Genomic DNA, 21,546 nt, shown 5'->3' on the forward strand with positions numbered 1-21,546 from the left:
TTGTGTTGCGTCGCTGATCGGGCTGGCGCAAGTAGGAAAGGAGTCCACAACCCAGGAAATTAATTTCACAGGGATAGGAGGGAGGAAAACAAGGAGAAGGAGATGTGTCCGAGGGTGGATGATGAATACGAAGGTATTCAGGCTCGTTGAAGATGGGTCTCGGGTTTGAAGCTGAGAGTTGGCTGTTTTCGGTTAGCGCAGTCCCGGGACTGTTGTGAGAGGCCTCAGCCATGTTATGACTGGCGCCCACCTTGAATTATCTAACATGAATGCAAACTTGAAATGAGAGCCATTTGGTGGCGCTTAGATTGTTTTCATATCAAAGTCAAGAGTAGAATCCTCAGCGGCCGAAAAAGTGGCAGGGCAACTAGAAAATACGGAAGCATGGAGGCATCCCAACAGGCCACAATCTACTGCGAATCATAGCTAGTATACTCGGCGGCGTGTTTTTTTTTGGTAGCTACGACATTGCTGATCATACGATTTGAAAAGATGATAATGAAACAAAATGAGATTCAATCGAGTCTCTAACTCCTACACACTTTCTTGCTCTGGGGGAACAGAGGATGTATATACATCAATCCTCCTCCCATTCATTCAAAGGTAAAACAAGTTTAGTGGGGGTGGTTCTTGTGGTGGCCTGTAGATATTATCAGTACAATTGCCATTATCGCACGGCATTCAGGTAAGGATTTTCAGGAGTCACATACGGAGGTGGAAGTAGTACTCCATGCTGTAGCCCATGATCAGGATACCGGCAATGGCGTGGGCGAGGGCTATTCATGTCAGAAATCCATATCTCGTCCTTAACACCACATTGCAAATACTTACGAGCACCAGAGTTCTTGTTGAAGAAGCGGGCCTGGTAACGACCGAGGAGACCAGTGGCCTTGACCTGAGGAGCAGGACCACGGGGCAAACCGGCGTAGAAGTTCACCACGCGCTCCATGCGGGCGGCATCCTGGGCGGCACCGATAGCCTTGACAAATTTATTAGCGTTGACTCCGAGCAGAAATGACGTTGTATCTGATTGCTATTCGCACGAGAAAAGCCTTCGGGAAGGGTCGGGGGCGGGAGGGGTGCCAGGTTCGCTGGCTCACACGACAGAAGAGTTCGGGTTACTCACGTTGGGGGAGGCAATCTATCAAAGTATTAGTGTCATGAAGATAAATATAGCGGCTCTGAGCTATCAATTCAGGTGTGCGTACCTTGGGAGGGATCAGGGTCGAAAGACCACGGCGGGCGATGTAGCTCATCTTGTCTGGACTGTATATGGTCAGAAATTGGTCGCATTTAACGGCAGTAGTGTCGGTGGATTCGAAAAAGCCCAAAAAGGAAACTCACGGTAGTTCGCAGCGCAAGTGAACAAGGAACGACTGATGATGCAGGAGGAAGAGAACCTTTGGCCGGGAAGCGGGTGGTCGGATGAAGCCAAGCGCGCTAAACCATTTTGGGTGGAGCCGTGACCTGCACTCGGTCTGCGATTAACCTCACAATCACTGTGTCGACTCTCTCTCCACTCCCCACTCTCCCGCATTTACCATGTCGCTCTTCAGAATTGGAGGGGCTGCTGGCCTCCGAAGCACCCGTCTTCTTGTCCCTCTCAATGCCCGCTTCGCCTCGAATGTCGTCCAGGGTACTCCTGCCGTCAAGACCAACGCCTCAGAGGCTCCCACCACGACTCACAGTGGTAGCTCTCTGATCAACAAGGAGAACCCTTCCGAGGCTATGACCCGTCACCAGCCTGACTATGAGGCCACAATTGACCACGCAACTTCGTGCGCCACCCCCAGAATCGGTCTCTCCCACGAGTGCTCTCTCGCTAATCTTTTCTCGTCAATATAGACTATTCTCCCCGGTTCCCAAGCGCGTCATGGATGGAAGTGAGCCTGGTGACACTCTGCCCGCTGCTGTCCTCTCTGGCGCCCCGACCGACCTCCAGGCCCGCACTGTCAGGTACTAAGCCAACCCTTACAAGCCGCATGGCTTGAACAACCCATGCTAACTTGCTCATTAACAGAATCTTCCGTTCCGCAAAGCCGGCTACTCAATCTGGTACCTGGCACTCTCACCACTGGCGCATGGATTGGGATATTCTGCAGAAGGGTCACCGTTGGGAGAACCCTCTGATGGGATGGCAGTCATCTGCGGATAGCATGCAGGGTACCAACATCAAGTTCAAGTCGAAGGAGGATGCGATCGCCTTTGCCCAGAAGCAGGGCTATGAGTACTTCGTTCAGGAGCCTAATGAGCGCCGCGTCACCCCCAAGGCTTATGCGAACAACTTCGTTTTCGAGCCTAAGAAGCTCAAGCACATCAAGACCAAATGAGTGCTGTTTTTGGTATTATGTACATATAAATGCAGGTTTTCTTTCAGTCAATTTCCTATGCCACAAGATTTTGTTCAATCAATGCTGCTAAGCGGCTCGCAACTGCTGCTGCAAGCCTCTTATTCCGAGGTGTATAGGCTTTCTGATGGCTGTTTTGAGAGGCCCCACACACTCGAAGAATCTTGGGACTTGTCACTCCTTGTCTAAAATTCAATCTGGAACCTTGGAAACTGCCAAACGGATCGGGATTGGCCCGACAGGCTTATATCCCTATATATCCCAAAAATGAAAACTAACGGGGAGGAATTTTTTGGAGCTTCCTTGTGCTTTGTTGGCCATTGAATATCCAACAAAATAAGGTGCATTCATGAAACATCTTCATTTAGTACAATCAAGAATTCATAATTGTTTCCACTTCTATTGACTCCTAAGTTGTTAAGGAAGCATTCCACCATGAAGGCCCAGCCAACCACATGGTTCTGATTTCCGAGTCCATCAGGAGCTACCGCTTTACTCCACGTTTTACCCATTCTAGGCGCTGGAGTTCAGTCAATGATGCGCTCACTATCATAGTGGCCTATAATAAGAAAGTTGCCACGAAGATTTCCTTTGTATGCGGGGTTGATTGGTTGATGACGGCATCGTTCCATTATTACATAGTTATCTTGCAACGACGGCATATATAGTTAGGTACCGCCCCGCCTCTTCTCCTCTTCAAGATATATGTTTATCTAGAGAATCATTCATCGGAACTTACCAATTTAAATTCATTGAATTTAGTGTGGATTCCACAGGCATCATGGCTGACAGTGAGTGTATCCAAACATTGAGTATAAAGGTCCTGATACTGAAATTCCACAGAGCAAACCGGCCCTATCCATGAACACGAGAGTTTTTTCGACAGGATCCTTCATCGCCACAAGAACGAGGACAAGCACGAGCAAGAGCATGAGCATGAAGCTAAGGATCCCTCCAAGGATTCACAAAAGGAGGGTGAGATGGACAAGATAAACGACCACATGAAGAAGGATGATGCCAAGTTCAAGGACTACATGCACAAGGAAGGAGAGTTGGAAGCCGAGGGCGAGACCTATGATCATCTGATGTAGGTCGTTCCACATTTCAAGTGAAACGAATATGTCATGGATGGTGACTGTTCAAAGATTACTGTGATGGGGGGCGTAGGATATATATACATTCTTTAATGAAAGTTGTTGCTTTGATAGTTCGAAAAGAACTGATTGACCATATCAACTGGGTTCCACACGCACCTGGGCAGCTTATACAAAAACTCAAAGGTAGGGCGTCGTTAGCACTTAAGTCGCTGACTAGGAGAAAAAGACAGGCTTGTCGTGAACCCATAGGCTATAGCCCCGGAGGTCGGCGAGGATCCAGACATGAATTACTCACATGGCGTTTTTCAGTCCCCGGAGTATTTCTACAAGTACCTAGTGCCTATTTATTCCAATCTATCAATCCGTACCTGACTAGTCATTGGATAAAAAGTTTCCGGTGTCAACGGGAAAAGATAACCTTGGGTATATATAACTCTCGTCTTGGCAGTAAATGCGTTTCGAAAACCTTGGAACTATATACAGGTATTCAGAATTGACAATATGTAATGACTGGCCAATGGGATTAATTACGAGTCTACACATAACGAAAAATTCCCACAGAGCCAATCTGGGTAGGATTTAAACACCACGAAGAGGCCGTATACTAAGTGAAATTTGCGCGGATCAATCAAACCCGAATCGTCGCAGCCCCGCCACCCCACTCTAAAAATTAATCATGATAAGATCTCAAAGATTGTCCCTCCAACTTTTTCACCCACCACTTTTTAAATTATCTACTCCACACCATTATCACAATGGCACCTTCAGCAACTGACGTTGAGGGCATCGACGAGACCGTCTTGACCCTCCGCAAGGTCCTTGTCTCCGAATCTGAGCCCCTCGCTCGGCGGTTCCGCGCGCTGTTCTCTCTTAAGCACCTGGCTTGCCTGCAGCCTGCTACCGAAAAGACTCTTCCCGCTATCCAAGCGATCGCCGCCGCTTTCGCATCTCGGTCAGCCCTTCTTAAGCACGAGCTTGCATACTGCCTGGGTCAAACTCAGAACCGCGACTCCGTCTCGTACCTGCAACACGTTGTGAAAGATGTTGAGGAGGATGCGATGTGTCGCCACGAGGCTGCTGAGGCTCTCGGTGCTTTGGGATATCCCGACAGCTTGGACCTTCTGAAGAAGTTGCGGGATGATGAGAATGAATTGGAAATTATCCGCGAGACCTGTGATATTGCAGTTGACCGCATTCTGTGGGAGAACTCCGAGGAGAAGAAGGCAGAGAAACTCAAGGCTAGGTAAGATCGTTATGGCTGATACTACGTTCCATACGGCGTATATTTTCAAGGGTTGCTAATCTTGTTTCATTTCGCAGTGACTTCACCTCTATTGACCCTGCACCTCCCATGCCTATGCAAACAAACGAGCCCTCCATCCCCGATTTGGAGAAGACATTGCTGGATACAAAGCTTCCTCTCTTCCAAAGATACCGGGCTATGTTTGGCCTTCGTGACCTTGCTTCACCCCCAGATCTCCCCACAGCAGTCAGTGCCGTGAACGCGCTGGCCAAAGGTCTCAAGGACCCCTCTGCTCTTTTCCGTCATGAAGTCGCCTTCGTTTTCGGACAGCTCTGCCATCCCGCCTCCATTCCTTGCCTTACAGAATGCCTCGGCGATCTGCAAGAGGTTGGTATGGTGCGGCACGAGGCCGCCGAGGCGCTTGGTAGCTTGGGCGATGAGGAGGGTGTGGAGGACACCTTGAAGAAGTTCCTAAATGACCCCGAACAAGTGGTGCGGGATAGTGTGATTGTGGCGCTTGACATGGCAGAGTTTGAGAAGAGTGGCCAGGTTGAGTATGCGCTGGTGCCCGATGGAAATGCTACTGCAGTTCCTGCGGCATAAGGGAACTTGGGAAGGATGGAATAAAAAAAGTCGTCACGTCGTTATTTTGATACTCTTATCGCGCTCTGTTGTACAGCCAAAACATAGACCCTTTTCACGTTTGTACAGCCTCTCTTGCCCTCGCTTAGTTATTCTCAGTTTCCCTATGGAAGATTAGTACCTAGTAGCAAATTGCCGGCGGAGATTGAGTTGACATACTTGTGACCGCACACACACCGATAGAAAACAGTACTTCCTTCATCGGCACTGCGCAGCTGGACGGTGGTGTAGAACATCTCCTTTCTTCCGCACTTCACACATTGTTTCTCAGCAATGGCCTCAGTCTTTCGGTCATCAGCGGAAAGCTCTTGGACGGCAGAGCGCTTAGCTCTTAGGGCTGACGGGAATGCGGAGGGTTTGGATTCCGAGACGATGGTTTGCGGGATTGTGTCTATGAGAAAGTAAGAGATTAGATATTGGAATACAGGCATTCTTCAAAAAGTCCAATCGAACTACTTACCGTTGTTCCGAGCTCCGCAGACAGTGCAGTGCAGGATCGCATTGGCATCTCCGGTGGACTCGCGCAGCAGATTGCCGCAATCCGTGCAGAAAATCAAGGATCCAATGACGGACATTGTGAAATATGCAGCAAAACGGGCTCAAGGTGTAGCTGTGAAATCTGTCTCCAATATTGCAAAACCTAGGTCTGATCAAGATGCCGTGCGGTATGGACTTTTTTTTTCTAAAGTGCACGGACCACCGCGATACCCGCGCAGGCGGTCGCGGAAGGCAGTACAGGATGCTGGATGAAATGATGAACGAATGCATGATCATCGGGAGCTTCTCTCCGTCACCTCTGTGTCCGAACAACACCTTTGGAAACCTGCGAAGCATGTTGTAGATGTGCTTCCCATCTGCCATGACTCTGCCCCGAGCAGGTCTTCTCTCCCGTGACTAGCGCCCTCCTTTTCCGGGTCTCCGATAACCGCCCATCATGGAACAGAATGGGCCCGCCGTGCAGGTCATCGTTAATGGCTATCCCCAGTCGCAGCACGCTCATGCACCGAATATGTCACTGTCGAACCGATCTCGACCGCTGTCGGTCGATGAGGCGCTGCAGTACTCTTCCATGTCCAGCGCGCCTGTCTTTGGTCTTGGTTTGTTAACCTTATTACCCAACCTTCAGAACAATTGGCCCAGAGATTCAGGATCTGATCAAAGCAATTTGACTTGTAGATTGCATCATACGCCCTGATGTTGGCCGGCCATCAACCACTACCTCGATCAACCATGTCCTTCAAGCGGGCCGCAATACATTGAGTGAGCTGGACGCGGAGATCCAGTCCGGACAGGACGAGTCCAGTCGCTTGGAAACATCCCGTGAATACCTTCAGCAATTGTTGGATGGCGACCAGTTAACTGAATTGTAAGTGAAAACTCTCAGCTTAGTTCACTTTTTCTTTGACTAAAGGAAATCGTTCAGCAAATTCAAGCTCCCCACTGCCTTTAACCGCAGCCAAACCTCGCAATCGACTGTCCCCGATGGCCGTCCCTTTGGTCGCAATCAACTCGGTTCCTTTGCCAAAATGATGCTCGACTCTACAGATATAGCCTTTCGATGTGAGAGAAAGATGAGCACGAGGGATTGTTCTGGACAGTTCGCTGATCAAGTCGCAGATCCTGAAGTATCGTCTCCAACGACCGCCCTTAAAGTTACTCCCAAAATCAACTCCAGTACGCCAAAGGCCAGACCAAAAGCCACCGAAAAGGTCAAATCGGAGCCAAAAGAAGCCGTGAGGGACACCGCTGCCGCGTGGAATCAGCAGGCAGTTGCTTCGAACACGTCAATCTACACCTCAAACCAATTGAGTGCACCGACACAACCGTCTCAACCGCCTCAACCGATTCAACGCTCGTCCAGCCAATTATCTGTGGTTATACCAGTGAAACCATCGCCTTCAAAACCCACATTCTCTGAGCAGAACCTGGAAGTGAACCCGTTAAGGCCAAAGGTTGTTATAGACCCGGAGGGATCTATGAGTGCAATTCGCCTCAGAGACCAAAAGGCGGAGGCTGATGATGCCCTGCTGAAGCTGCAAGACCTTCTCCATGAGATACTTGAAGCAGAAGATGAGATTGAGCTTGAACAAGCAATTGCTCCATCTGCCGACAGACCGAATCCGATCTTCGTGAGCGCAAGATCGTTGGACGTGCATGGTGCGCTCTTGTCTACTGACGCACATAACCGTCTGCAAAAGGCCATCCGAAAAGTGGTTGGATTTGATCGTCTGCAGGACATTCCATCAGATTACCTCACTCGGATACAAAAGCTTTGTGAAAAACCCATCATTGCATCTCAAGCGCCAGATTTGAGACTCAATGACTCATCCAGTGAAACAGAGGTGCAGGAGTGGGTGGCAAAAATCGAGGATATCCAGAATGCATTGCTTGCAATTGGAACTCTCTTACAGACAATGTCGGGGCGTCGGACGGAGCGGGATCTCTGTCCAGAAGATCTTATTGAAGCTATCCCGACTGTTCTGAACCAGGTCTTTGACCATTGCATCATCCCTGCCGTGGAATGTCGCTCCGGTGGCAAAGATAGTGGATTGTTCGCATTCTTCTCGAGCCAGAAGCGTATCATTGCAAGCTTGATACACCAAGGCAAAAAAGCTCTGACCTTGTTCGCCGATTTCTTATCGCGCATCGATGTCTCTGAAGGGACCATCACTGCTGCTGAGTTCTTTGCGACCAAGCTGATATTTGTTGAAAATGCGCACAACGACAAGGACTCTGCGGTCGGGTTCCAAAAATATGAACCAGCCAGACGTGCCGTAATGGATGTGCTTGCAAAGATCTTTTCTAAATACCCGGACCAGCGACCCTTCATCCTGGATGAAATCTTGATCTCATTGGAGAAGCTTCCCTCCACACGTCAAAGTGCCAGACAATTTAAACTTGCAGACGGCAAGAATATACAGCTTCTTACTGCACTAGTGCTCCAGCTCGTGCAAACAACTGCCCTAGAAACACCTTCACGTTCCAAAGCCAAACGTCGATTTCAAGGCGATGACGATGATGAATTGATGGGTGACGGCGACGGTGTAAAGAAAGGTGGATGGGATGATGAAAATGATGACGACGAAGTAGACGAGTCTTTGGAGCGCCTAGCGACCAAAGTTAACCGACTATATGACAATGCAGTGCGCAGTGCGCAATACATTGTGAAGTTCATAGTCCAGCGAGCAATGACCTCCACCAAGAGCGGCGATCAGCCGTTCCGAAACATCCTTGACTTGTTCACTGAAGACTTAATCAACGTCCTCGGGTCGACCGATTGGCCCGCTGCTGAGCTGCTTCTTCGAATCATGGCATCACACATGGTCGGTATTGCAGACCTTGACAAGAGCCCAGCAACAGCAAAGAGCATGGCCCTGGAGCTTCTGGGGTGGATGGGATCCGCAATCTCCGATCTGATCGCTACTGCGCAACACATGCTGCCTGCCCTGGAGGACTCAGACAGCGATCTTACCGACCTCCTCAAGCACCAGTTCGAGGAGTCCTCCTCCAGAGCCTTGCATCCACGGGATCTAATCACCTCTCGAGGCCCATACAGGATGGCCCTGGAGTATCTGTCGCAGGACCGAAGTTCTGACAATTGGCAACTAACCAGTGCACGAGGTTACTATCTCGCGCAATGGGCAAAGACAGTCTGCATGCTCTATTATAATCCTGAAGACAAAGAGATGTTGGCACATGATGACCTGACGGATGAGCTACTGATTCTTCTGTCACGATCGTTCTCTGATCCACGTTGGCTGGAGACTCACAGGCAATTTGACACCATCTCCAATGCTCACGGGCGATTTGCGTACATTTTAACCGTTTTGAACTCAAGTTTTGGCAAGGCTTTTGACACCATTCTCAAAGTTTTGCTAAACTCTATTGCAAGCGAGCAGGCCAAAGTTCGCAGCCGAAGTTTGAAGAGTGTCATCTACATGCTCGAGAAAGACCCCAACCTGCTTGACAGAGATGCTTCTGTTATGCGAGTGATTCTTCGCTGCACCACCGATGCTTCACCTATGGTTCGAGATTCTGCGTTATCTCTTATCGCCAAATGTATTGGGCTCAAACCAAAGCTCGAAGAAGAAGGCTGTCGCTGTATTCTTGCGTGCGCAACTGACCAGACCGCTGGTGTTCGTAAACGGTGCATTGGGTTGCTGAAAGAACTTTACCACAAAACCTCTCGGCAGGATTTGAAGTTGGCCATCCTTGATAGCTTTCTTCAACGTACTGGTGATCTGGAGGAAAGCGTTGCAACCTTGGCTCGGCAGACCTTCGAGGAAATTTGGCTGGTTCCATTCCACGAATCCATTAATTCGACTTCTGATGCCCCAAAACTCAAAATGGCACTTGGAGAGCAAGTTGGGCTCATTGTTAGTCTCGTCCAGCGTAGCGAGACTGCCCTTGATTCACTGAGCACTTGTCTCAAGGCCGTTCTTTCGGAAAAGTCCAAGTCGGCAGATATGAATTTCAAAGTGTGCAAAACTATGGTTTCCATCATGTTCCAACGCCTCGTTGAGGATGCGGATGCGCTTGGCAAAGAATCTCAACAGGCACTCTTGCAAACGATAACCGTGTTCGCCAAGTCCAATGCAAAGTTGTTCAGCTCAGATCAGCTGGAGGCTTTGCACCCCTACATTGGCCACCTCGCAACCGCAGATGATCTTTTCATCTTCCGTTCCGTTGTGGTCATCTATCGCTGTGTCTTGCCCTACATGTCGACATCCCACAATACTCTTTTGAAGGAGGTACAGAATGACCTCTTTAAGAGTGTGGCCAAGTTGGCTCGCTCAGAGCTAAATGAGGTCATGGCATGTCTGTGGACCATCAATGGCGTTCTACAGAATACTGACAGACTGGTGAAGCTGACTGTGTCTGTACTCAAACCGTTGCAGCAATACAAGAGCGTCGATGTGGGATCGGCTACTAATGCTGCTATTCTGGCTCGAGCGAAGAGCTATATTCGAATTGCTGGTTGTGTTGGACGCCACTGTGATCTTGAAAAGTATGTCAATCATTTCAAGAACTCATTCCCTACGTGGAATGGCGGCGATGTGGCTGGTTTGATGGTCGATTCTATTCTTCCTTTCACCTATCACAATCAACCCTTGGAGCTGAGAGTTATGGCCCTTGAGAGTTTAGGTTCCATCTGCCAATCCTGGCCAGCACAGTTCGGTCGTGAGCCTACGCGCAAGACCTTTGCGCAGGTATTTAGGGAAGAGAGCCCGAGCTTGCACAATATCGTGCTTCGCTCATTTGCAGATTTCTTCGCCATTCACGAGGGGAAGTCCGAAAAGTCGGTTATGCCGACCTCAGATATGGGCTCTCAAGAGGACTCTACTCGACTTGGAGGATCGCTCAAGGCTAGCGATAACGATGGTGCCGCTGCCTTGATCGCCCAGCACTTCCTCAAAAACATGCTGAAGATAGCACAGTCAAGACAGGATACATATTCCCTCACCGCTATTGAACTCATTGCAAGCATCAACCGACAAGGATTGGTACACCCTAAAGAGTGCGCTGGTGTTCTTGTCTCTCTGGAGACATCGACGATACCTGCCATCGCCAAGATCGCATTTGACACCCACAAGATGCTCCATTCCCAGTATGAATCAATGTTCGAGCGAGAATACATGCGCGCCGTGCAGGAGGCCTTTTACTACCAAAAAAATGTTGTCGGTGACTCTACAGGTGCATATGCTCGGCCTTATGTCTCAAAGCTTGCTCCATTGTTCGAAATCGTCAAGATCAGCAATAGCCGGTACCAGAAGAAGTTTCTCTCTAACCTTTGTGGCAAGGTCAACTTTGAATTGAAGAAACTTAACTCCAATGGGGATCCACCAGAACATCTCTTACTGACAAGATTCATTGCTCAAAATCTTGCTCACTTCGATTATGGCCAGTTAGCTGAACTGGTACCCACTATTCTGGTCCTGGAACGCATCGTCTCGTCGACTGGCACTGTTGTTGCCCATGCCATCGAAACGGACATTTTTCCTAGTCCTATTGGTCCTCCTATGATCGAGACTCCAGGCGGCATGATGGAGATGGCTCCAGCCGTGCCAATGCTCTCCACCATACCCCAGCCCGTCAACCCTGCTGCCCTGCGATCGCTTGCTACCGCTGCTGCATCGCTTTCCATGCTGTGGGAAGCACGGACATTCTTACGCCGTCTTTATGGAGTTCCCTCCCATGGTAAAGACGGCAAACCCGTGACCAAGGAGCTCAATAAGACTGCCTCGAAGGTGCATGGGGTGACTGGTGACAAGCTCTGGGATGCCATTGCGAGAAACATGAATTCGCTGAATAGCGAGGACGACATGCTGAGAAAATGCCGAGAGTTCTCTACTTTGCTCGCCATCGACGAGGAATTCAAGGTAGATCGGGATGATGATGCTGAAGGAGATCCCGATGCTACGGGGGATGTTGATGACTTGGACGGTGTCGCTTCTGGGCCTCGTCCGATGAAACGAAAAAGCTCCGTCTCAAGTACGAGCGTTAGTAAGCGTCCCAAGAGCCGCAAAGGCTCTGTTGGGAAGAAACGATCCAGCATTGATCCCGATGATTGGGACTAGCGGATCGCCGAACGACGAATCGGTTCAAATCCCTTACTATTTAGACGACCATATTTTCATTTGCATTTCAGGCGAGAGTGGCGTTGGTTATTTATTTTGTGATACCGATTTTCCACGGAGAATGGAGGTTTTTGTTGCTATCGTTTCATTTTATTTTGACCAAGACTGGGGAGGTCATGATACAGGCCATCTTTCTGCATGCGGGCGGCGCTTACCTAGGGGCCGGACGGTATCTCTTGACGCTTTGCTATTACCCCTACTTCATGAGTAAATAATAGAATCATATCTCACATATGTAGCCTTGATTATTTCCAAATCTGCAAATCTGGTTTATACCACACGTACAATGGGTGAAGCCAATTTGAGCTGCGCGTGCCGAATGCCGGCTTCACGTGACCGAGGAATGACGTCGGAGCGCAAGCTAAATCTGGGCTGGGTACGCCGGAATTCTGGCTGACTTGTTATCGAACCTTTTTACTTCCTTTAATTATCTTTGGGGTTTATTCTTTCGCTCTTTTCTCTTGATCATCTTGTAGCCTTGTCTGTTTCGCTTGCCCGCAAAACAGGTGATAATTAACCTGGCTCTCCTTGGCTACAGCTGATCTGCGCTGCCTGAGCTTCCCCCATCATGAGCGCGGCGTTGCTCCGGAGTCGTGCGGACGGCCCTGCGCTGCGGTCAATTGGGCTTTTATCGGCTCGATTGAATAGCACAAGAGGGCATCTTACCACTAAACTCCCTCTCACACGTTCATTGAATACCGTTCCTCGCCGCCCCCTACCACGACATGCTTTCGGTCCAACCTTGCAAGCGTCAATCGCGATTCGATTCAAGTCCGATAATGCAGCCGGAAAAGCTGTGCCTACCAGAAAATCTCGCATTATGAGAGTTATTGGCAAGACATTCTCATACTGCGGTATTGTCTTTGCTGGCGCAACAATCTGGGTTATTGGGTTCTTTATCTACGATGCCAGTACATATCGTGAAACCCCCAGTGCGGTGGATATCCCTGTATCGGAATTAGCGCTGAACCCCCGCCATGGAGGCCCAAAGAACCTGCCTATAGCTGATTTCCTTGTCGGAGATTATGACTCTGAGTCAATGGTCGAGCAGAAAGATAAGCCTCGGTTGGTGATTTTGGGCACTGGCTGGGGTAGCATTGCGTTGCTCAAAAGTCTGAACCCTGGCGACTACCATGTCACAGTCGTTTCCCCCCAAAACTACTTCCTGTTTACTCCCATGTTACCCTCTGCTACGGTGGGCACTTTGGGTCTCCGCTCGCTCGTGGAACCGGTTCGTCGCATTGTTGATCGTGTGAACGGTCATTTCTTGAAGGCCGAGGCTACAGATGTCGATTTTTCAGAGAAACTGGTGGAGGTCTCACAGGTCGACAAGGATGGAAAGGCAAGGAGCTTCTATCTGCCATACGACAAGCTCGTTGTTGGTGTTGGCTGCATCACAAACCCCCATGGTGTCAAGGGTCTGGAGAACTGCAACTTTTTAAAGACGATCGATGATGCCCGCCGGATTAAGAACCAGGTCCTGGACAACATGGAATTGGCTTGTTTGCCCACCACTTCTGATGAAGAACGCAGGCGTCTTCTGTCGTTTGTGGTGTGTGGTGGAGGCCCCACTGGAGTTGAGTTTGCCGCCGAGCTATTCGATCTGCTCAACGAAGATCTGCTGCATTCGTTCCCCAAAATTGTTCGGAATGAAATATCCGTACATATTATCCAGAGCCGTACTCATATTCTTAACACTTATGATGAGGCACTTTCGAAATACGCCGAGGTAAATTCCATCAATATTTGGAGGCCAAGTTTTTGGACATAAGACTAATATGATATATAGGGTCGCTTCGACCGTGACGGTGTCGAAGTTTTGACCGGTGCCCGAGTCAAGGAGGTCAGGAATGACCGGGTCCTTTTCAGCCAGATGGAAGACGGCAAGGAGATTATTAAGGAAATTCCTACCGCATTTTGTTTGTGGTCTACCGGAGTCGGTCAGTTCCACTAATGTTCCGTTTCTATCAAAGCACAATACTAATGCATATATCTAAGCTCGCGCGAAAATATGCGAAACTCTGTGTGCTAAACTTGACGGCCAGAACAACAAGCACGCCATCGAAACCGACTCCCATCTCCGTGTAATTGGTTCCCCCTTGGGCGACGTCTACGCCATCGGTGATTGCTCTACTGTTCAAAACAATGTTGCTGAGAACATCATCCGCTTCCTCCGCACCATTGCTTGGGAAAAGGGCCTTGACCCAGAGAAGGTCCATCTGACCTTCCACGAATGGCGTGATGTTGCCAACAGAGTGAAGAAGCGCTTCCCGCAAGCCTCAAGCCATCTTCGCCGTCTGGATAAACTCTTCGAGCAGTACGACGAAGACCATTCAGGAACCCTCGACTACGGCGAGCTCTCCGAGCTTCTCCACCAAATTGACACGAAACTCACCTCCCTCCCTGCAACTGCCCAGCGCGCTAACCAGCAGGGTGCCTACCTGGGCCGCAAGTTGACCAAGATCGCCTCTGCCCTTCCCGGTATGAAGGCCAACGAGATTGATTACGGTGACCTTGACGAGGCTGTTTACCGTGCTTTCAAGTACAAGCACCTTGGCAGTCTTGCGTACATCAGTAACGCTGCTATTTTCGATTTTGGTGGACTAAGCTTCAGCGGTGGTGTCGTCACTATGTATCTGTGGCGGAGTATTTACTTCGCTCAGAGTGTCAGCTTCCGTACCCGTTGCATGCTGGCGATGGACTGGGCTAAGCGTGCCCTCTTCGGAAGAGGTATGTTTCTATCTCAAAAACACATCTTTGCCTTTTCCAGATAACTAACCGTTTGTCTTCTTACTCTCTGTTTTAGATCTCATGAGCTTCTAAGAAGCTTTCAGCATCCTCAGGACTTGAATTCTACATACATACACCTCGACCTGGGTCCAATCTGGCCTATTTCTTTTAAAGTTTTGAACTATGACCAAAGAGCATTGATTTCTAGGTTTTACCGACAGCTTAGGAAATGGTTGAGCGTTCTGCTTTTTCATTAAGTCTTGCATTCCATTTCAAAGTCGACGGGTGGGGGCTCCGTTATCGGTGGCAATGCCTGGGAATCGCTCAATCTGTCTTTGCCCTTATTATTGAGCCTAGCCGTTGAAAATTCTTCCAGGAGTCCACTTGAAATTGAGTGTATGTATCTAAGGACCGGAATTGATATTGGAAGGCCCACGGGTATACATACAGATTGTTCAGGCATGCTTGGCTTTTACTTACAGAATCATTATTTGTCAAGAACTAGTAAAGGATTCAAGATCATATGAATAGAGCATGTATTGTATTTTTTTTTTATTGATCAGAAGGGCCTAATTCCCCAAACGCCATCGAAACAAGTCCATATTGGTACACCAAGGCGCCTCGCTAAAAGCTCAGAGAAAAGAAGACAGCGCCGGAATATTTCTAAAGGGGACAGCAGAATCACATGGCGATGGAAGAATCACCATTGTTGGCCATAATAGTATCAGCGGCACTGTTTTGGGAAGCGCTTGGGTCGTTACTGTTACTGTTGATGCTGTTGTTATCATGAGTATCGCTAACGAGGCCGATATCCAGCTTGTCAGGGATATCCTTCTTGGCAGCGCGGGCCTTCGTCTCTGCAAATGCACGGAGTTTCACCAGTCTGCGTAGACGGGCCTCTTTTTCAGCACCTTGATCATGAAGAATGGCCTCGTTAACACGCGTAGCGATATCTTTACGAAGGCTGGGGTCTAAAAGGGATGCGAGAGAGGGTGACAGATTGTCGCTGGGAAAGATCAAGAGCGCCAGAGTGCGCTCAAGGTCCTCGAGGAAGTCGGGTCGGGTTGTCGCACGTGGTGCTAGTTGCGAAGTCGCAAAATCCAAGGCCGGACTTATGTCACCATTCGGAGTTGATGTGCAGGCCCGGATTAGCTCAACCAGCTGCAGGCGCAGCAGAGCGAAGTGAAGAGGTGGCTCGCTATCAAGAATCTATTCAATCTTGTTAGTCATGGCCCAAGAATGACATGTATTGAAAAGATTTTGAATGTGATCAATGCTGTTGTTCATACTGAGGACTGAAGATGTTTGACTATCCGCAACTCCCCGAAGGGTGTTCTAGGAGTGGTGCATGAAACTGTTGATAATCATAACAGCAGGGGGAGGGGTGTGGTGTGATTGTGGTAAATGTGGCGTGAGAGACAGTATTCTTACCTGAGGGTTAAGGTCATTGATCTTCTCTATGGCCAACTGAATATTGCCTGAGTGAATTGCGGTCCGGATTTCCACCCTTTCCTGAATATATTCCAGATCTGGTTTCCGTTGGATATTGGCCTCGATTGCAAACTTCTTTGCAGCGGCGGGATACCCATTGGTGATGAGATAATCCATGACCAGGTAATTGATATCACTGAAGCTTGTCATTAGCCAATGTTTACCACGAAGCCAATTTGATCAAAAGATAATTGTGGTAGGTGATTCAGATTACAAGTCAACACATTCTCCTCATGTATTTTCGGAGAGATTCCCAACTTGGTTTTCAAGATGCATCATATCACAGCGTAGGGCCAAAGGGGAGAAATGGGGAACGCTGGAGAGGGGGAGGTGAACTCACGTCTTGGATGGCTTCACCTCGTCGACCTTCCGCTCGAACTGATGCCAGGTCGGCGTGGTCGTCGAGGGTGTGCGAGACATCTGTGCGGTGTTAAAAACTCAGCAACCAGGCTGTCAAGACAGCAGAACGCATACGAGATTAGCAGATGACATGACGCAAGCTGTGCCACATAAGAGCTTCGAAGCTATCCGTCAAGTTCTGAGGGCGACCCGAGAGACGACAGCCATGGAGTAAAGGCAGAACGCTGGAAGAGGGTGATGGAGGAAGAATTTTTCCAATGCCCATGTAGAGAGAAGAGAAAAAGAAACGGAGGAAGAAAGCAAAAAGCGGAAAGAAATAGTTGGTAGCTCCGCTTATGTAACCCACGAAGCGAAGGTCACGCGCTAAGCCCAATCGATCATTGAGTTGGAGATAAACCGAAAACGACATACACACTTCAGATCTTGAGTAGTACATGGTGGAGGACCTTAGAGATCATGCAATCCACCTCACCTTTCCATTCGCTTACTCCGGAGGTGAAGTACTCTCCGCCATGGCAGGACCTGAGCATCATCGGCATCGCAGGTAGCTCCGGGTCTGGCAAGACCTCGGTGGCCGCTGAGATCGTCAAGTCGCTAAACCTTCCCTGGGTCGTGATTTTAGTCATGGTATGAACCTCACCAACTATCTATAGAATGGCTTTTAGTCTGATTGACGTTTGTAATAGGACTCTTTCTACAAGACTTTGACTCCCGAGCAGCACCACAAAGCCCATCAAAATGAATATGATTTCGATTGTCCAGACTCAATTGATTTTGATCTTTTGGTCGAAACTCTCAAGGATTTAAAGAAAGGGTAAACACATCTAGTTATAAGAGTTTATAATTCACTTGCTTTGGTCTGACTGACGGAATGAATAGAAAGAAAAGCCACATCCCAGTCTATTCGTTCGCCGACCATCAGCGTCAGCCCCAGACCACCACTCTGTATTCGCCTCGAGTGTTGATCCTCGAGGGTATTCTGGCACTGCATGACCCTAGAATTGCTGAGCTTCTAGATGTCAAAGTAAGTTCGCTAGCTATTACTTATATATTACCCTTCCAGGGCGGTGTGATACTAATATCAAATGCAGATCTTCGTTGAGGCTGACATGGATGTCTGCTTGGGCCGTCGGAGTAGGTCAAATCTTCTCGTATCACCTTGCAACCATGACTTATCAAATATAAAGTACTTCGCGATGTCAAGGAAAGAGGTCGGGATATCGAAGGCATCGTTAAACAGTGGTTTACCTTTGTCAAGCCGTCCTACACCAAATTTGTTGCACCTCAACGGGGAGTCTCCGGTAAGTCCTCATACAACGTCTGCCTACAATATCTACTAGAGGCCTAACTTCATCAGACATCATCATTCCTCGCGGAATAGAGAACTTAACGGCTATTGGTAAGAATCCACGAGCTTCTAAAGGTTGTTTAAGCCCTTGATTCTGATTGTCTATAGACATGGTTGTTAAACACATCCAACGCAAGCTTCAAGAGAAGTCTGAAGCGCATACCGAGGAACTCCACAGGCTCGGGCTCATCGCTGCAAAAGTAGAACTGCCGCATAACGTTCATGTACTACCTGCAACCCCCCAGATTGTTGGAATGAACACTATCCTACAAAATCCCGAGACTGAGGAGGTTGATTTCGTTTTCTACTTCGATCGACTTGCCTCAATTCTGATTGAGCGGTACACTCCTTGCCCCTGGTCAACGATTCGATTCACCTGTGCTAACGGTCGCCGTATAGAGCCTTGGACATGACCCAATATGGCCCAATAAACGTGGAAACTCCACAGGGGAATAAATATATGGGTCTTAGTCCCCGAGGAGCTGTGTCCGCTGTTGCTATCTTACGTGGCGGTTCTTGCTTAGAAACCGCCCTGAAGCGAAGCATTCCCGACTGCATCACTGGCCGGGTTCTCATCCAGACTAACGAGTCTAGCCAGGAGCCTGAACTACATTACCTAAAGCTTCCACCACAGTTGGAGGAGCACAGCAGCATCCTGCTGTTAGACCCACAGATGTCTAGTGGAGGAGCTGCACTCATGGCTGTGCGTGTCTTGATTGACCATGGTGTCCAAGAAGAAAAGATCGTTTTCGTGACATGCGCAGCCGGAGAGACGGGCTTGAAGCGCCTCGCTGCGGTATTCCCTAAGATTAATATCATTGTTGGTCGGATTGAGGAGGATGGCGAGCCGCGGTGGATGGAGAAGCGCTACTTTGGATGTTGATCGTCCACATTTATCTGGGTGATAAAGTAAATAAACGCCCACTACACATATTGAAGTACACGAATACACCTGATTTATGAAAACATGAACAACTTCGCATTGAATTCCCAAATACCCCCCAGTGTTTTGGAGCTTATCGACTCTTGAACCATGTATAGACCCTTCTAGGATAAGTGCACGTGCTGTCTGACCGCCCCAAAACTCCGGCAGAAAAAAAGAAAATTGTCCGCAGTCCGCAGACGATCAGATCACCTTCCAACTTCTATTTTGCGATACATATTTCAAAAACCCCTCCTGTTTCCCTGTTCCCAGCCGTTTCCTCTGCATTTGAGCAGTCGGAGAGCATGATGGCAGGCCAAGACAAGAAAAAGTCTAAGAAGGCTGGCGGAGCCAAAGGCGAAGCCGGCAAGGTGATCAGTACGTTCACTAAACTATGCGCCGAACGGAATACACGAATGAGAGGATTAAAGTCTAATTCTGACCAACTCTACAGCCGATCCTCGATTTGCCAGCATTCAATCCGATCCTCGTTATCGTCTCCCCAGCAAGCGCCAGACTCATGTCAAACTTGACAAGCGTTTTGCGCATATGCTTGATGACAAGGATTTTTCTCGCAATGCCGCCGTTGATCGCTATGGACGCAAATTGGCTCGGGATGATACCAAGCAGCAATTGAAAAAATTCTACCGTTTGGACGAGGATGACGAGGATGACGACGAAGACGACGACGACAACGTCAGTGTCGACGACGATGACGAGGTTCAAAAAGAGCTGAAGCGGGTTGACGTCCCTGGCTACGATCCTGCCCGCGACGGTGGCTTCTCTTCTTCATCCTCCGAAGATGAGAGCTCCAGCGATGAAGATGATGAAGAAGAGGCGGAGGCCGAGAACGAAGATGACGAACTCGAATTCCCCGATAAACAGCGCGCTGATGTCCCTCTGGGAGAGGTCACAAAACGGATAGCCGTTGTTAACTTGGACTGGGATAATATTCGAGCGGAGGACCTCATGGCTGTCTTCTCGAGTTTCTTGCCGCCCGGTGGGCGTGTGCTAAAGGTCGATGTCTACCCCAGTGAGTTTGGAAGGGAGCGTATGGAGAGAGAAGAAGTGGAGGGCCCTCCGAAGGAGATTTTCGCGAAGAAGCAAGAAGCTGCGAGCGAGGATGAAGAGGAGCTTGACTCCGACGAAGAGGAGGAAGAAATTAAGAAGTCTCTGCTGAAGAGCGACGAGGGCGAGGAGTTCAACACAACACAACTGAGACGCTATCAGCTGGAACGGCTACGCTACTACTATGCTGTTCTCACATTCTCCTCCAAGGATAGTGCCAAGCATGTCTATGATCTCGTGGATGGTGCAGAGTACCTATCCAGCGCCAACTTCTTTGATCTACGTTTCGTTCCCGAGGACACCGATTTCGATGACGACAAGCCCCGAGATTCCTGCAATCGGATTCCCGATGGCTACAGACCGAACGAGTTTGTGACAGATGCCCTGCAGCACAGTAAAGTCAAGTTGACATGGGATGCGGACGACAATTCCCGAAAGGAAGTGCAAGCACGCGCATTTGGTGGTTCACGAAAGGACATTGAAGAGAATGACTTAAAAGCATACTTGGGAAGTGACAGCTCCGACAGCGAGGATGAGGAAGATGGCGGTGTAGAAGTGATGGACAACACTGCGGGTGAAGGTACAAGCGTTAAATTATCGAAGCGGGAAGCCGAGAGACAGCGCATGCGTGCTTTGCTGGGTCTGAGCGCAGAGCCTGTTCCTTCTTCTAAACCCAAGGGTCCTGTCGGTGAGATGGAAGTCACATTTACATCTGGTCTCGCAGGCGGTAAAGGAAAGGACACCATTTTCGAAAACGAGCCGGAAATCGAGGAGAGCACGATTGATAAATACGTGCGGAAGGAGCGCGAGCGCAAGAAGCGCCGAAAGGAGAAGCTCAAGTCTGGCAACCAAGGCGAACCCTCCGACGAAAACAAGGGGGCTGCCAGTGATCATGATGAGGTTGCTGCCGAGGCACCGCAAGAGGCGGAAGACCTTGGCTTCAACGATCCCTTCTTCGAAGATCCTGATGGCAAGGTCACTTCTGCATCTATTCGTAAGGAGGAAAGACGCAAGAAGCGTGAGGAACGTGCTGCTGAAGAGGCTGCTTCTGCTGCTCAGCGGGCTGAGCTTGAACTTCTAATGGTGGACGACAAAAAGGCGACAATCAAACACTTTGACATGACTGAGATCGAAAAGGCCGAGAAGCAAGCTCGGAGGAAGGGCAAGGGCAAGGGCAAGGGCAAGCCCAAGCAAGCAGTTGTTGAAGATGACTTCAATGTGGATACCCAGGATCCCCGGTTTGCTCGTGTATTTGAGAGCCATGAGTTTGCCATTGATCCGACCAATCCCCGATTCAAGGCTACTTCCGGCATGAAGGCCCTGCTCGATGAGGGCCGCAAGCGCCGGCACGCCCGTGATGACGGTGAAAACGAGGTAGTATCTACCAATGACCGCAAGAAGAAGCAGAAGAAGGATCCTAGCTCGGATCTGAAACTCCTGGTGGAAAAGGTCAAACGGCAATCGAAGGCATGATAGTTTCATTGATGTATTCCGAGAGAGAGTCCAACACTATATATGGATAACAAAAAAAACCTCATGATATCCATATTTTTCAATGCAGATTAGGCTCTAGGTGTTCCAAGGAAGATTTACGTAGGTCCGAATGTATGTCGAAACTGTACAGTATTTGTGCAAGTTATAAATCCGGGCATATATGTG

The 21,546-nt window shown here is 49.1% G+C and overlaps 10 protein-coding genes across 10 annotated transcripts; 7 read left to right on the forward strand and 3 right to left on the reverse strand.

Annotated features, from left to right (window-relative positions):
• Positions 1–614: 614 nt before the first annotated feature.
• On the reverse strand, positions 615–1,449 carry N7503_001663 (F1F0 ATP synthase subunit f; the record flags this gene model as incomplete). The annotated part of the gene is made up of 7 exons (XM_057061210.1): positions 615–640; positions 711–776; positions 832–979; positions 1,127–1,141; positions 1,209–1,266; positions 1,345–1,376; positions 1,447–1,449. The coding sequence occupies 7 exons, from the start codon at positions 1,447–1,449 to the stop codon at positions 615–617; spliced, it is 348 nt and encodes a 115-aa protein (XP_056925172.1).
• A 93-nt stretch (positions 1,450–1,542) lies between these two features.
• Positions 1,543–2,330, forward strand: N7503_001664 (ETC complex I subunit; the record flags this gene model as incomplete). The annotated part of the gene is made up of 3 exons (XM_057061211.1): positions 1,543–1,778; positions 1,846–1,956; positions 2,021–2,330. 3 exons carry the CDS (start codon positions 1,543–1,545, stop codon positions 2,328–2,330), a joined length of 657 nt encoding a protein of 218 aa, XP_056925173.1.
• Positions 2,331–3,129: 799 nt separating this feature from the next.
• On the forward strand, positions 3,130–3,439 carry N7503_001665 (uncharacterized protein; the record flags this gene model as incomplete). The annotated part of the gene is made up of 2 exons (XM_057061212.1): positions 3,130–3,139; positions 3,192–3,439. 2 exons carry the CDS (start codon positions 3,130–3,132, stop codon positions 3,437–3,439), a joined length of 258 nt encoding a protein of 85 aa, XP_056925174.1.
• Positions 3,440–4,200: 761 nt separating this feature from the next.
• N7503_001666 (deoxyhypusine monooxygenase) lies at positions 4,201–5,291 on the forward strand (the record flags this gene model as incomplete). Its single annotated transcript, XM_057061213.1, has 2 exons — positions 4,201–4,688; positions 4,766–5,291. 2 exons carry the CDS (start codon positions 4,201–4,203, stop codon positions 5,289–5,291), a joined length of 1,014 nt encoding a protein of 337 aa, XP_056925175.1.
• A 124-nt stretch (positions 5,292–5,415) lies between these two features.
• On the reverse strand, positions 5,416–5,924 carry N7503_001667 (DNA-directed RNA polymerase I core subunit RPA12; the record flags this gene model as incomplete). Its single annotated transcript, XM_057061214.1, has 3 exons — positions 5,791–5,924; positions 5,490–5,721; positions 5,416–5,434 (listed from the first exon to the last, which is right to left on the reverse strand). The coding sequence occupies exons 1-3, from the start codon at positions 5,903–5,905 to the stop codon at positions 5,416–5,418; spliced, it is 366 nt and encodes a 121-aa protein (XP_056925176.1). The 5' UTR covers positions 5,906–5,924.
• Positions 5,925–6,264: 340 nt separating this feature from the next.
• N7503_001668 (putative sister chromatid cohesion protein Mis4) lies at positions 6,265–11,908 on the forward strand (the record flags this gene model as incomplete). Its single annotated transcript, XM_057061215.1, has 4 exons — positions 6,265–6,427; positions 6,507–6,696; positions 6,754–6,890; positions 6,948–11,908. The coding sequence occupies 4 exons, from the start codon at positions 6,265–6,267 to the stop codon at positions 11,906–11,908; spliced, it is 5,451 nt and encodes a 1,816-aa protein (XP_056925177.1).
• A 628-nt stretch (positions 11,909–12,536) lies between these two features.
• On the forward strand, positions 12,537–14,791 carry N7503_001669 (putative NADH-ubiquinone oxidoreductase 64 kDa subunit; the record flags this gene model as incomplete). The annotated part of the gene is made up of 4 exons (XM_057061216.1): positions 12,537–13,697; positions 13,758–13,908; positions 13,967–14,698; positions 14,775–14,791. 4 exons carry the CDS (start codon positions 12,537–12,539, stop codon positions 14,789–14,791), a joined length of 2,061 nt encoding a protein of 686 aa, XP_056925178.1.
• Positions 14,792–15,379: 588 nt separating this feature from the next.
• Positions 15,380–16,806, reverse strand: N7503_001670 (glucose-induced degradation complex GID8; the record flags this gene model as incomplete). Its single annotated transcript, XM_057061217.1, has 4 exons — positions 16,664–16,806; positions 16,530–16,609; positions 16,130–16,325; positions 15,380–15,907 (listed from the first exon to the last, which is right to left on the reverse strand). The coding sequence occupies exons 1-4, from the start codon at positions 16,679–16,681 to the stop codon at positions 15,380–15,382; spliced, it is 822 nt and encodes a 273-aa protein (XP_056925179.1). The 5' UTR covers positions 16,682–16,806.
• A 199-nt stretch (positions 16,807–17,005) lies between these two features.
• On the forward strand, positions 17,006–18,780 carry N7503_001671 (uridine kinase family protein; the record flags this gene model as incomplete). Its single annotated transcript, XM_057061218.1, has 8 exons — positions 17,006–17,176; positions 17,236–17,363; positions 17,429–17,573; positions 17,641–17,683; positions 17,737–17,850; positions 17,907–17,948; positions 18,006–18,237; positions 18,297–18,780. 8 exons carry the CDS (start codon positions 17,006–17,008, stop codon positions 18,778–18,780), a joined length of 1,359 nt encoding a protein of 452 aa, XP_056925180.1.
• Positions 18,781–19,124: 344 nt separating this feature from the next.
• N7503_001672 (pre-rRNA-processing protein ESF1) lies at positions 19,125–21,360 on the forward strand (the record flags this gene model as incomplete). Its single annotated transcript, XM_057061219.1, has 2 exons — positions 19,125–19,197; positions 19,274–21,360. 2 exons carry the CDS (start codon positions 19,125–19,127, stop codon positions 21,358–21,360), a joined length of 2,160 nt encoding a protein of 719 aa, XP_056925181.1.
• Positions 21,361–21,546: the final 186 nt, after the last annotated feature.

This window comes from Penicillium pulvis (assembly GCF_028828015.1).
Source record: "Penicillium pulvis strain IBT 33274 chromosome Unknown contig_12_segment0_segment0, whole genome shotgun sequence".
In the NCBI taxonomy this organism is placed as follows: domain Eukaryota; kingdom Fungi; phylum Ascomycota; class Eurotiomycetes; order Eurotiales; family Aspergillaceae; genus Penicillium; species Penicillium pulvis.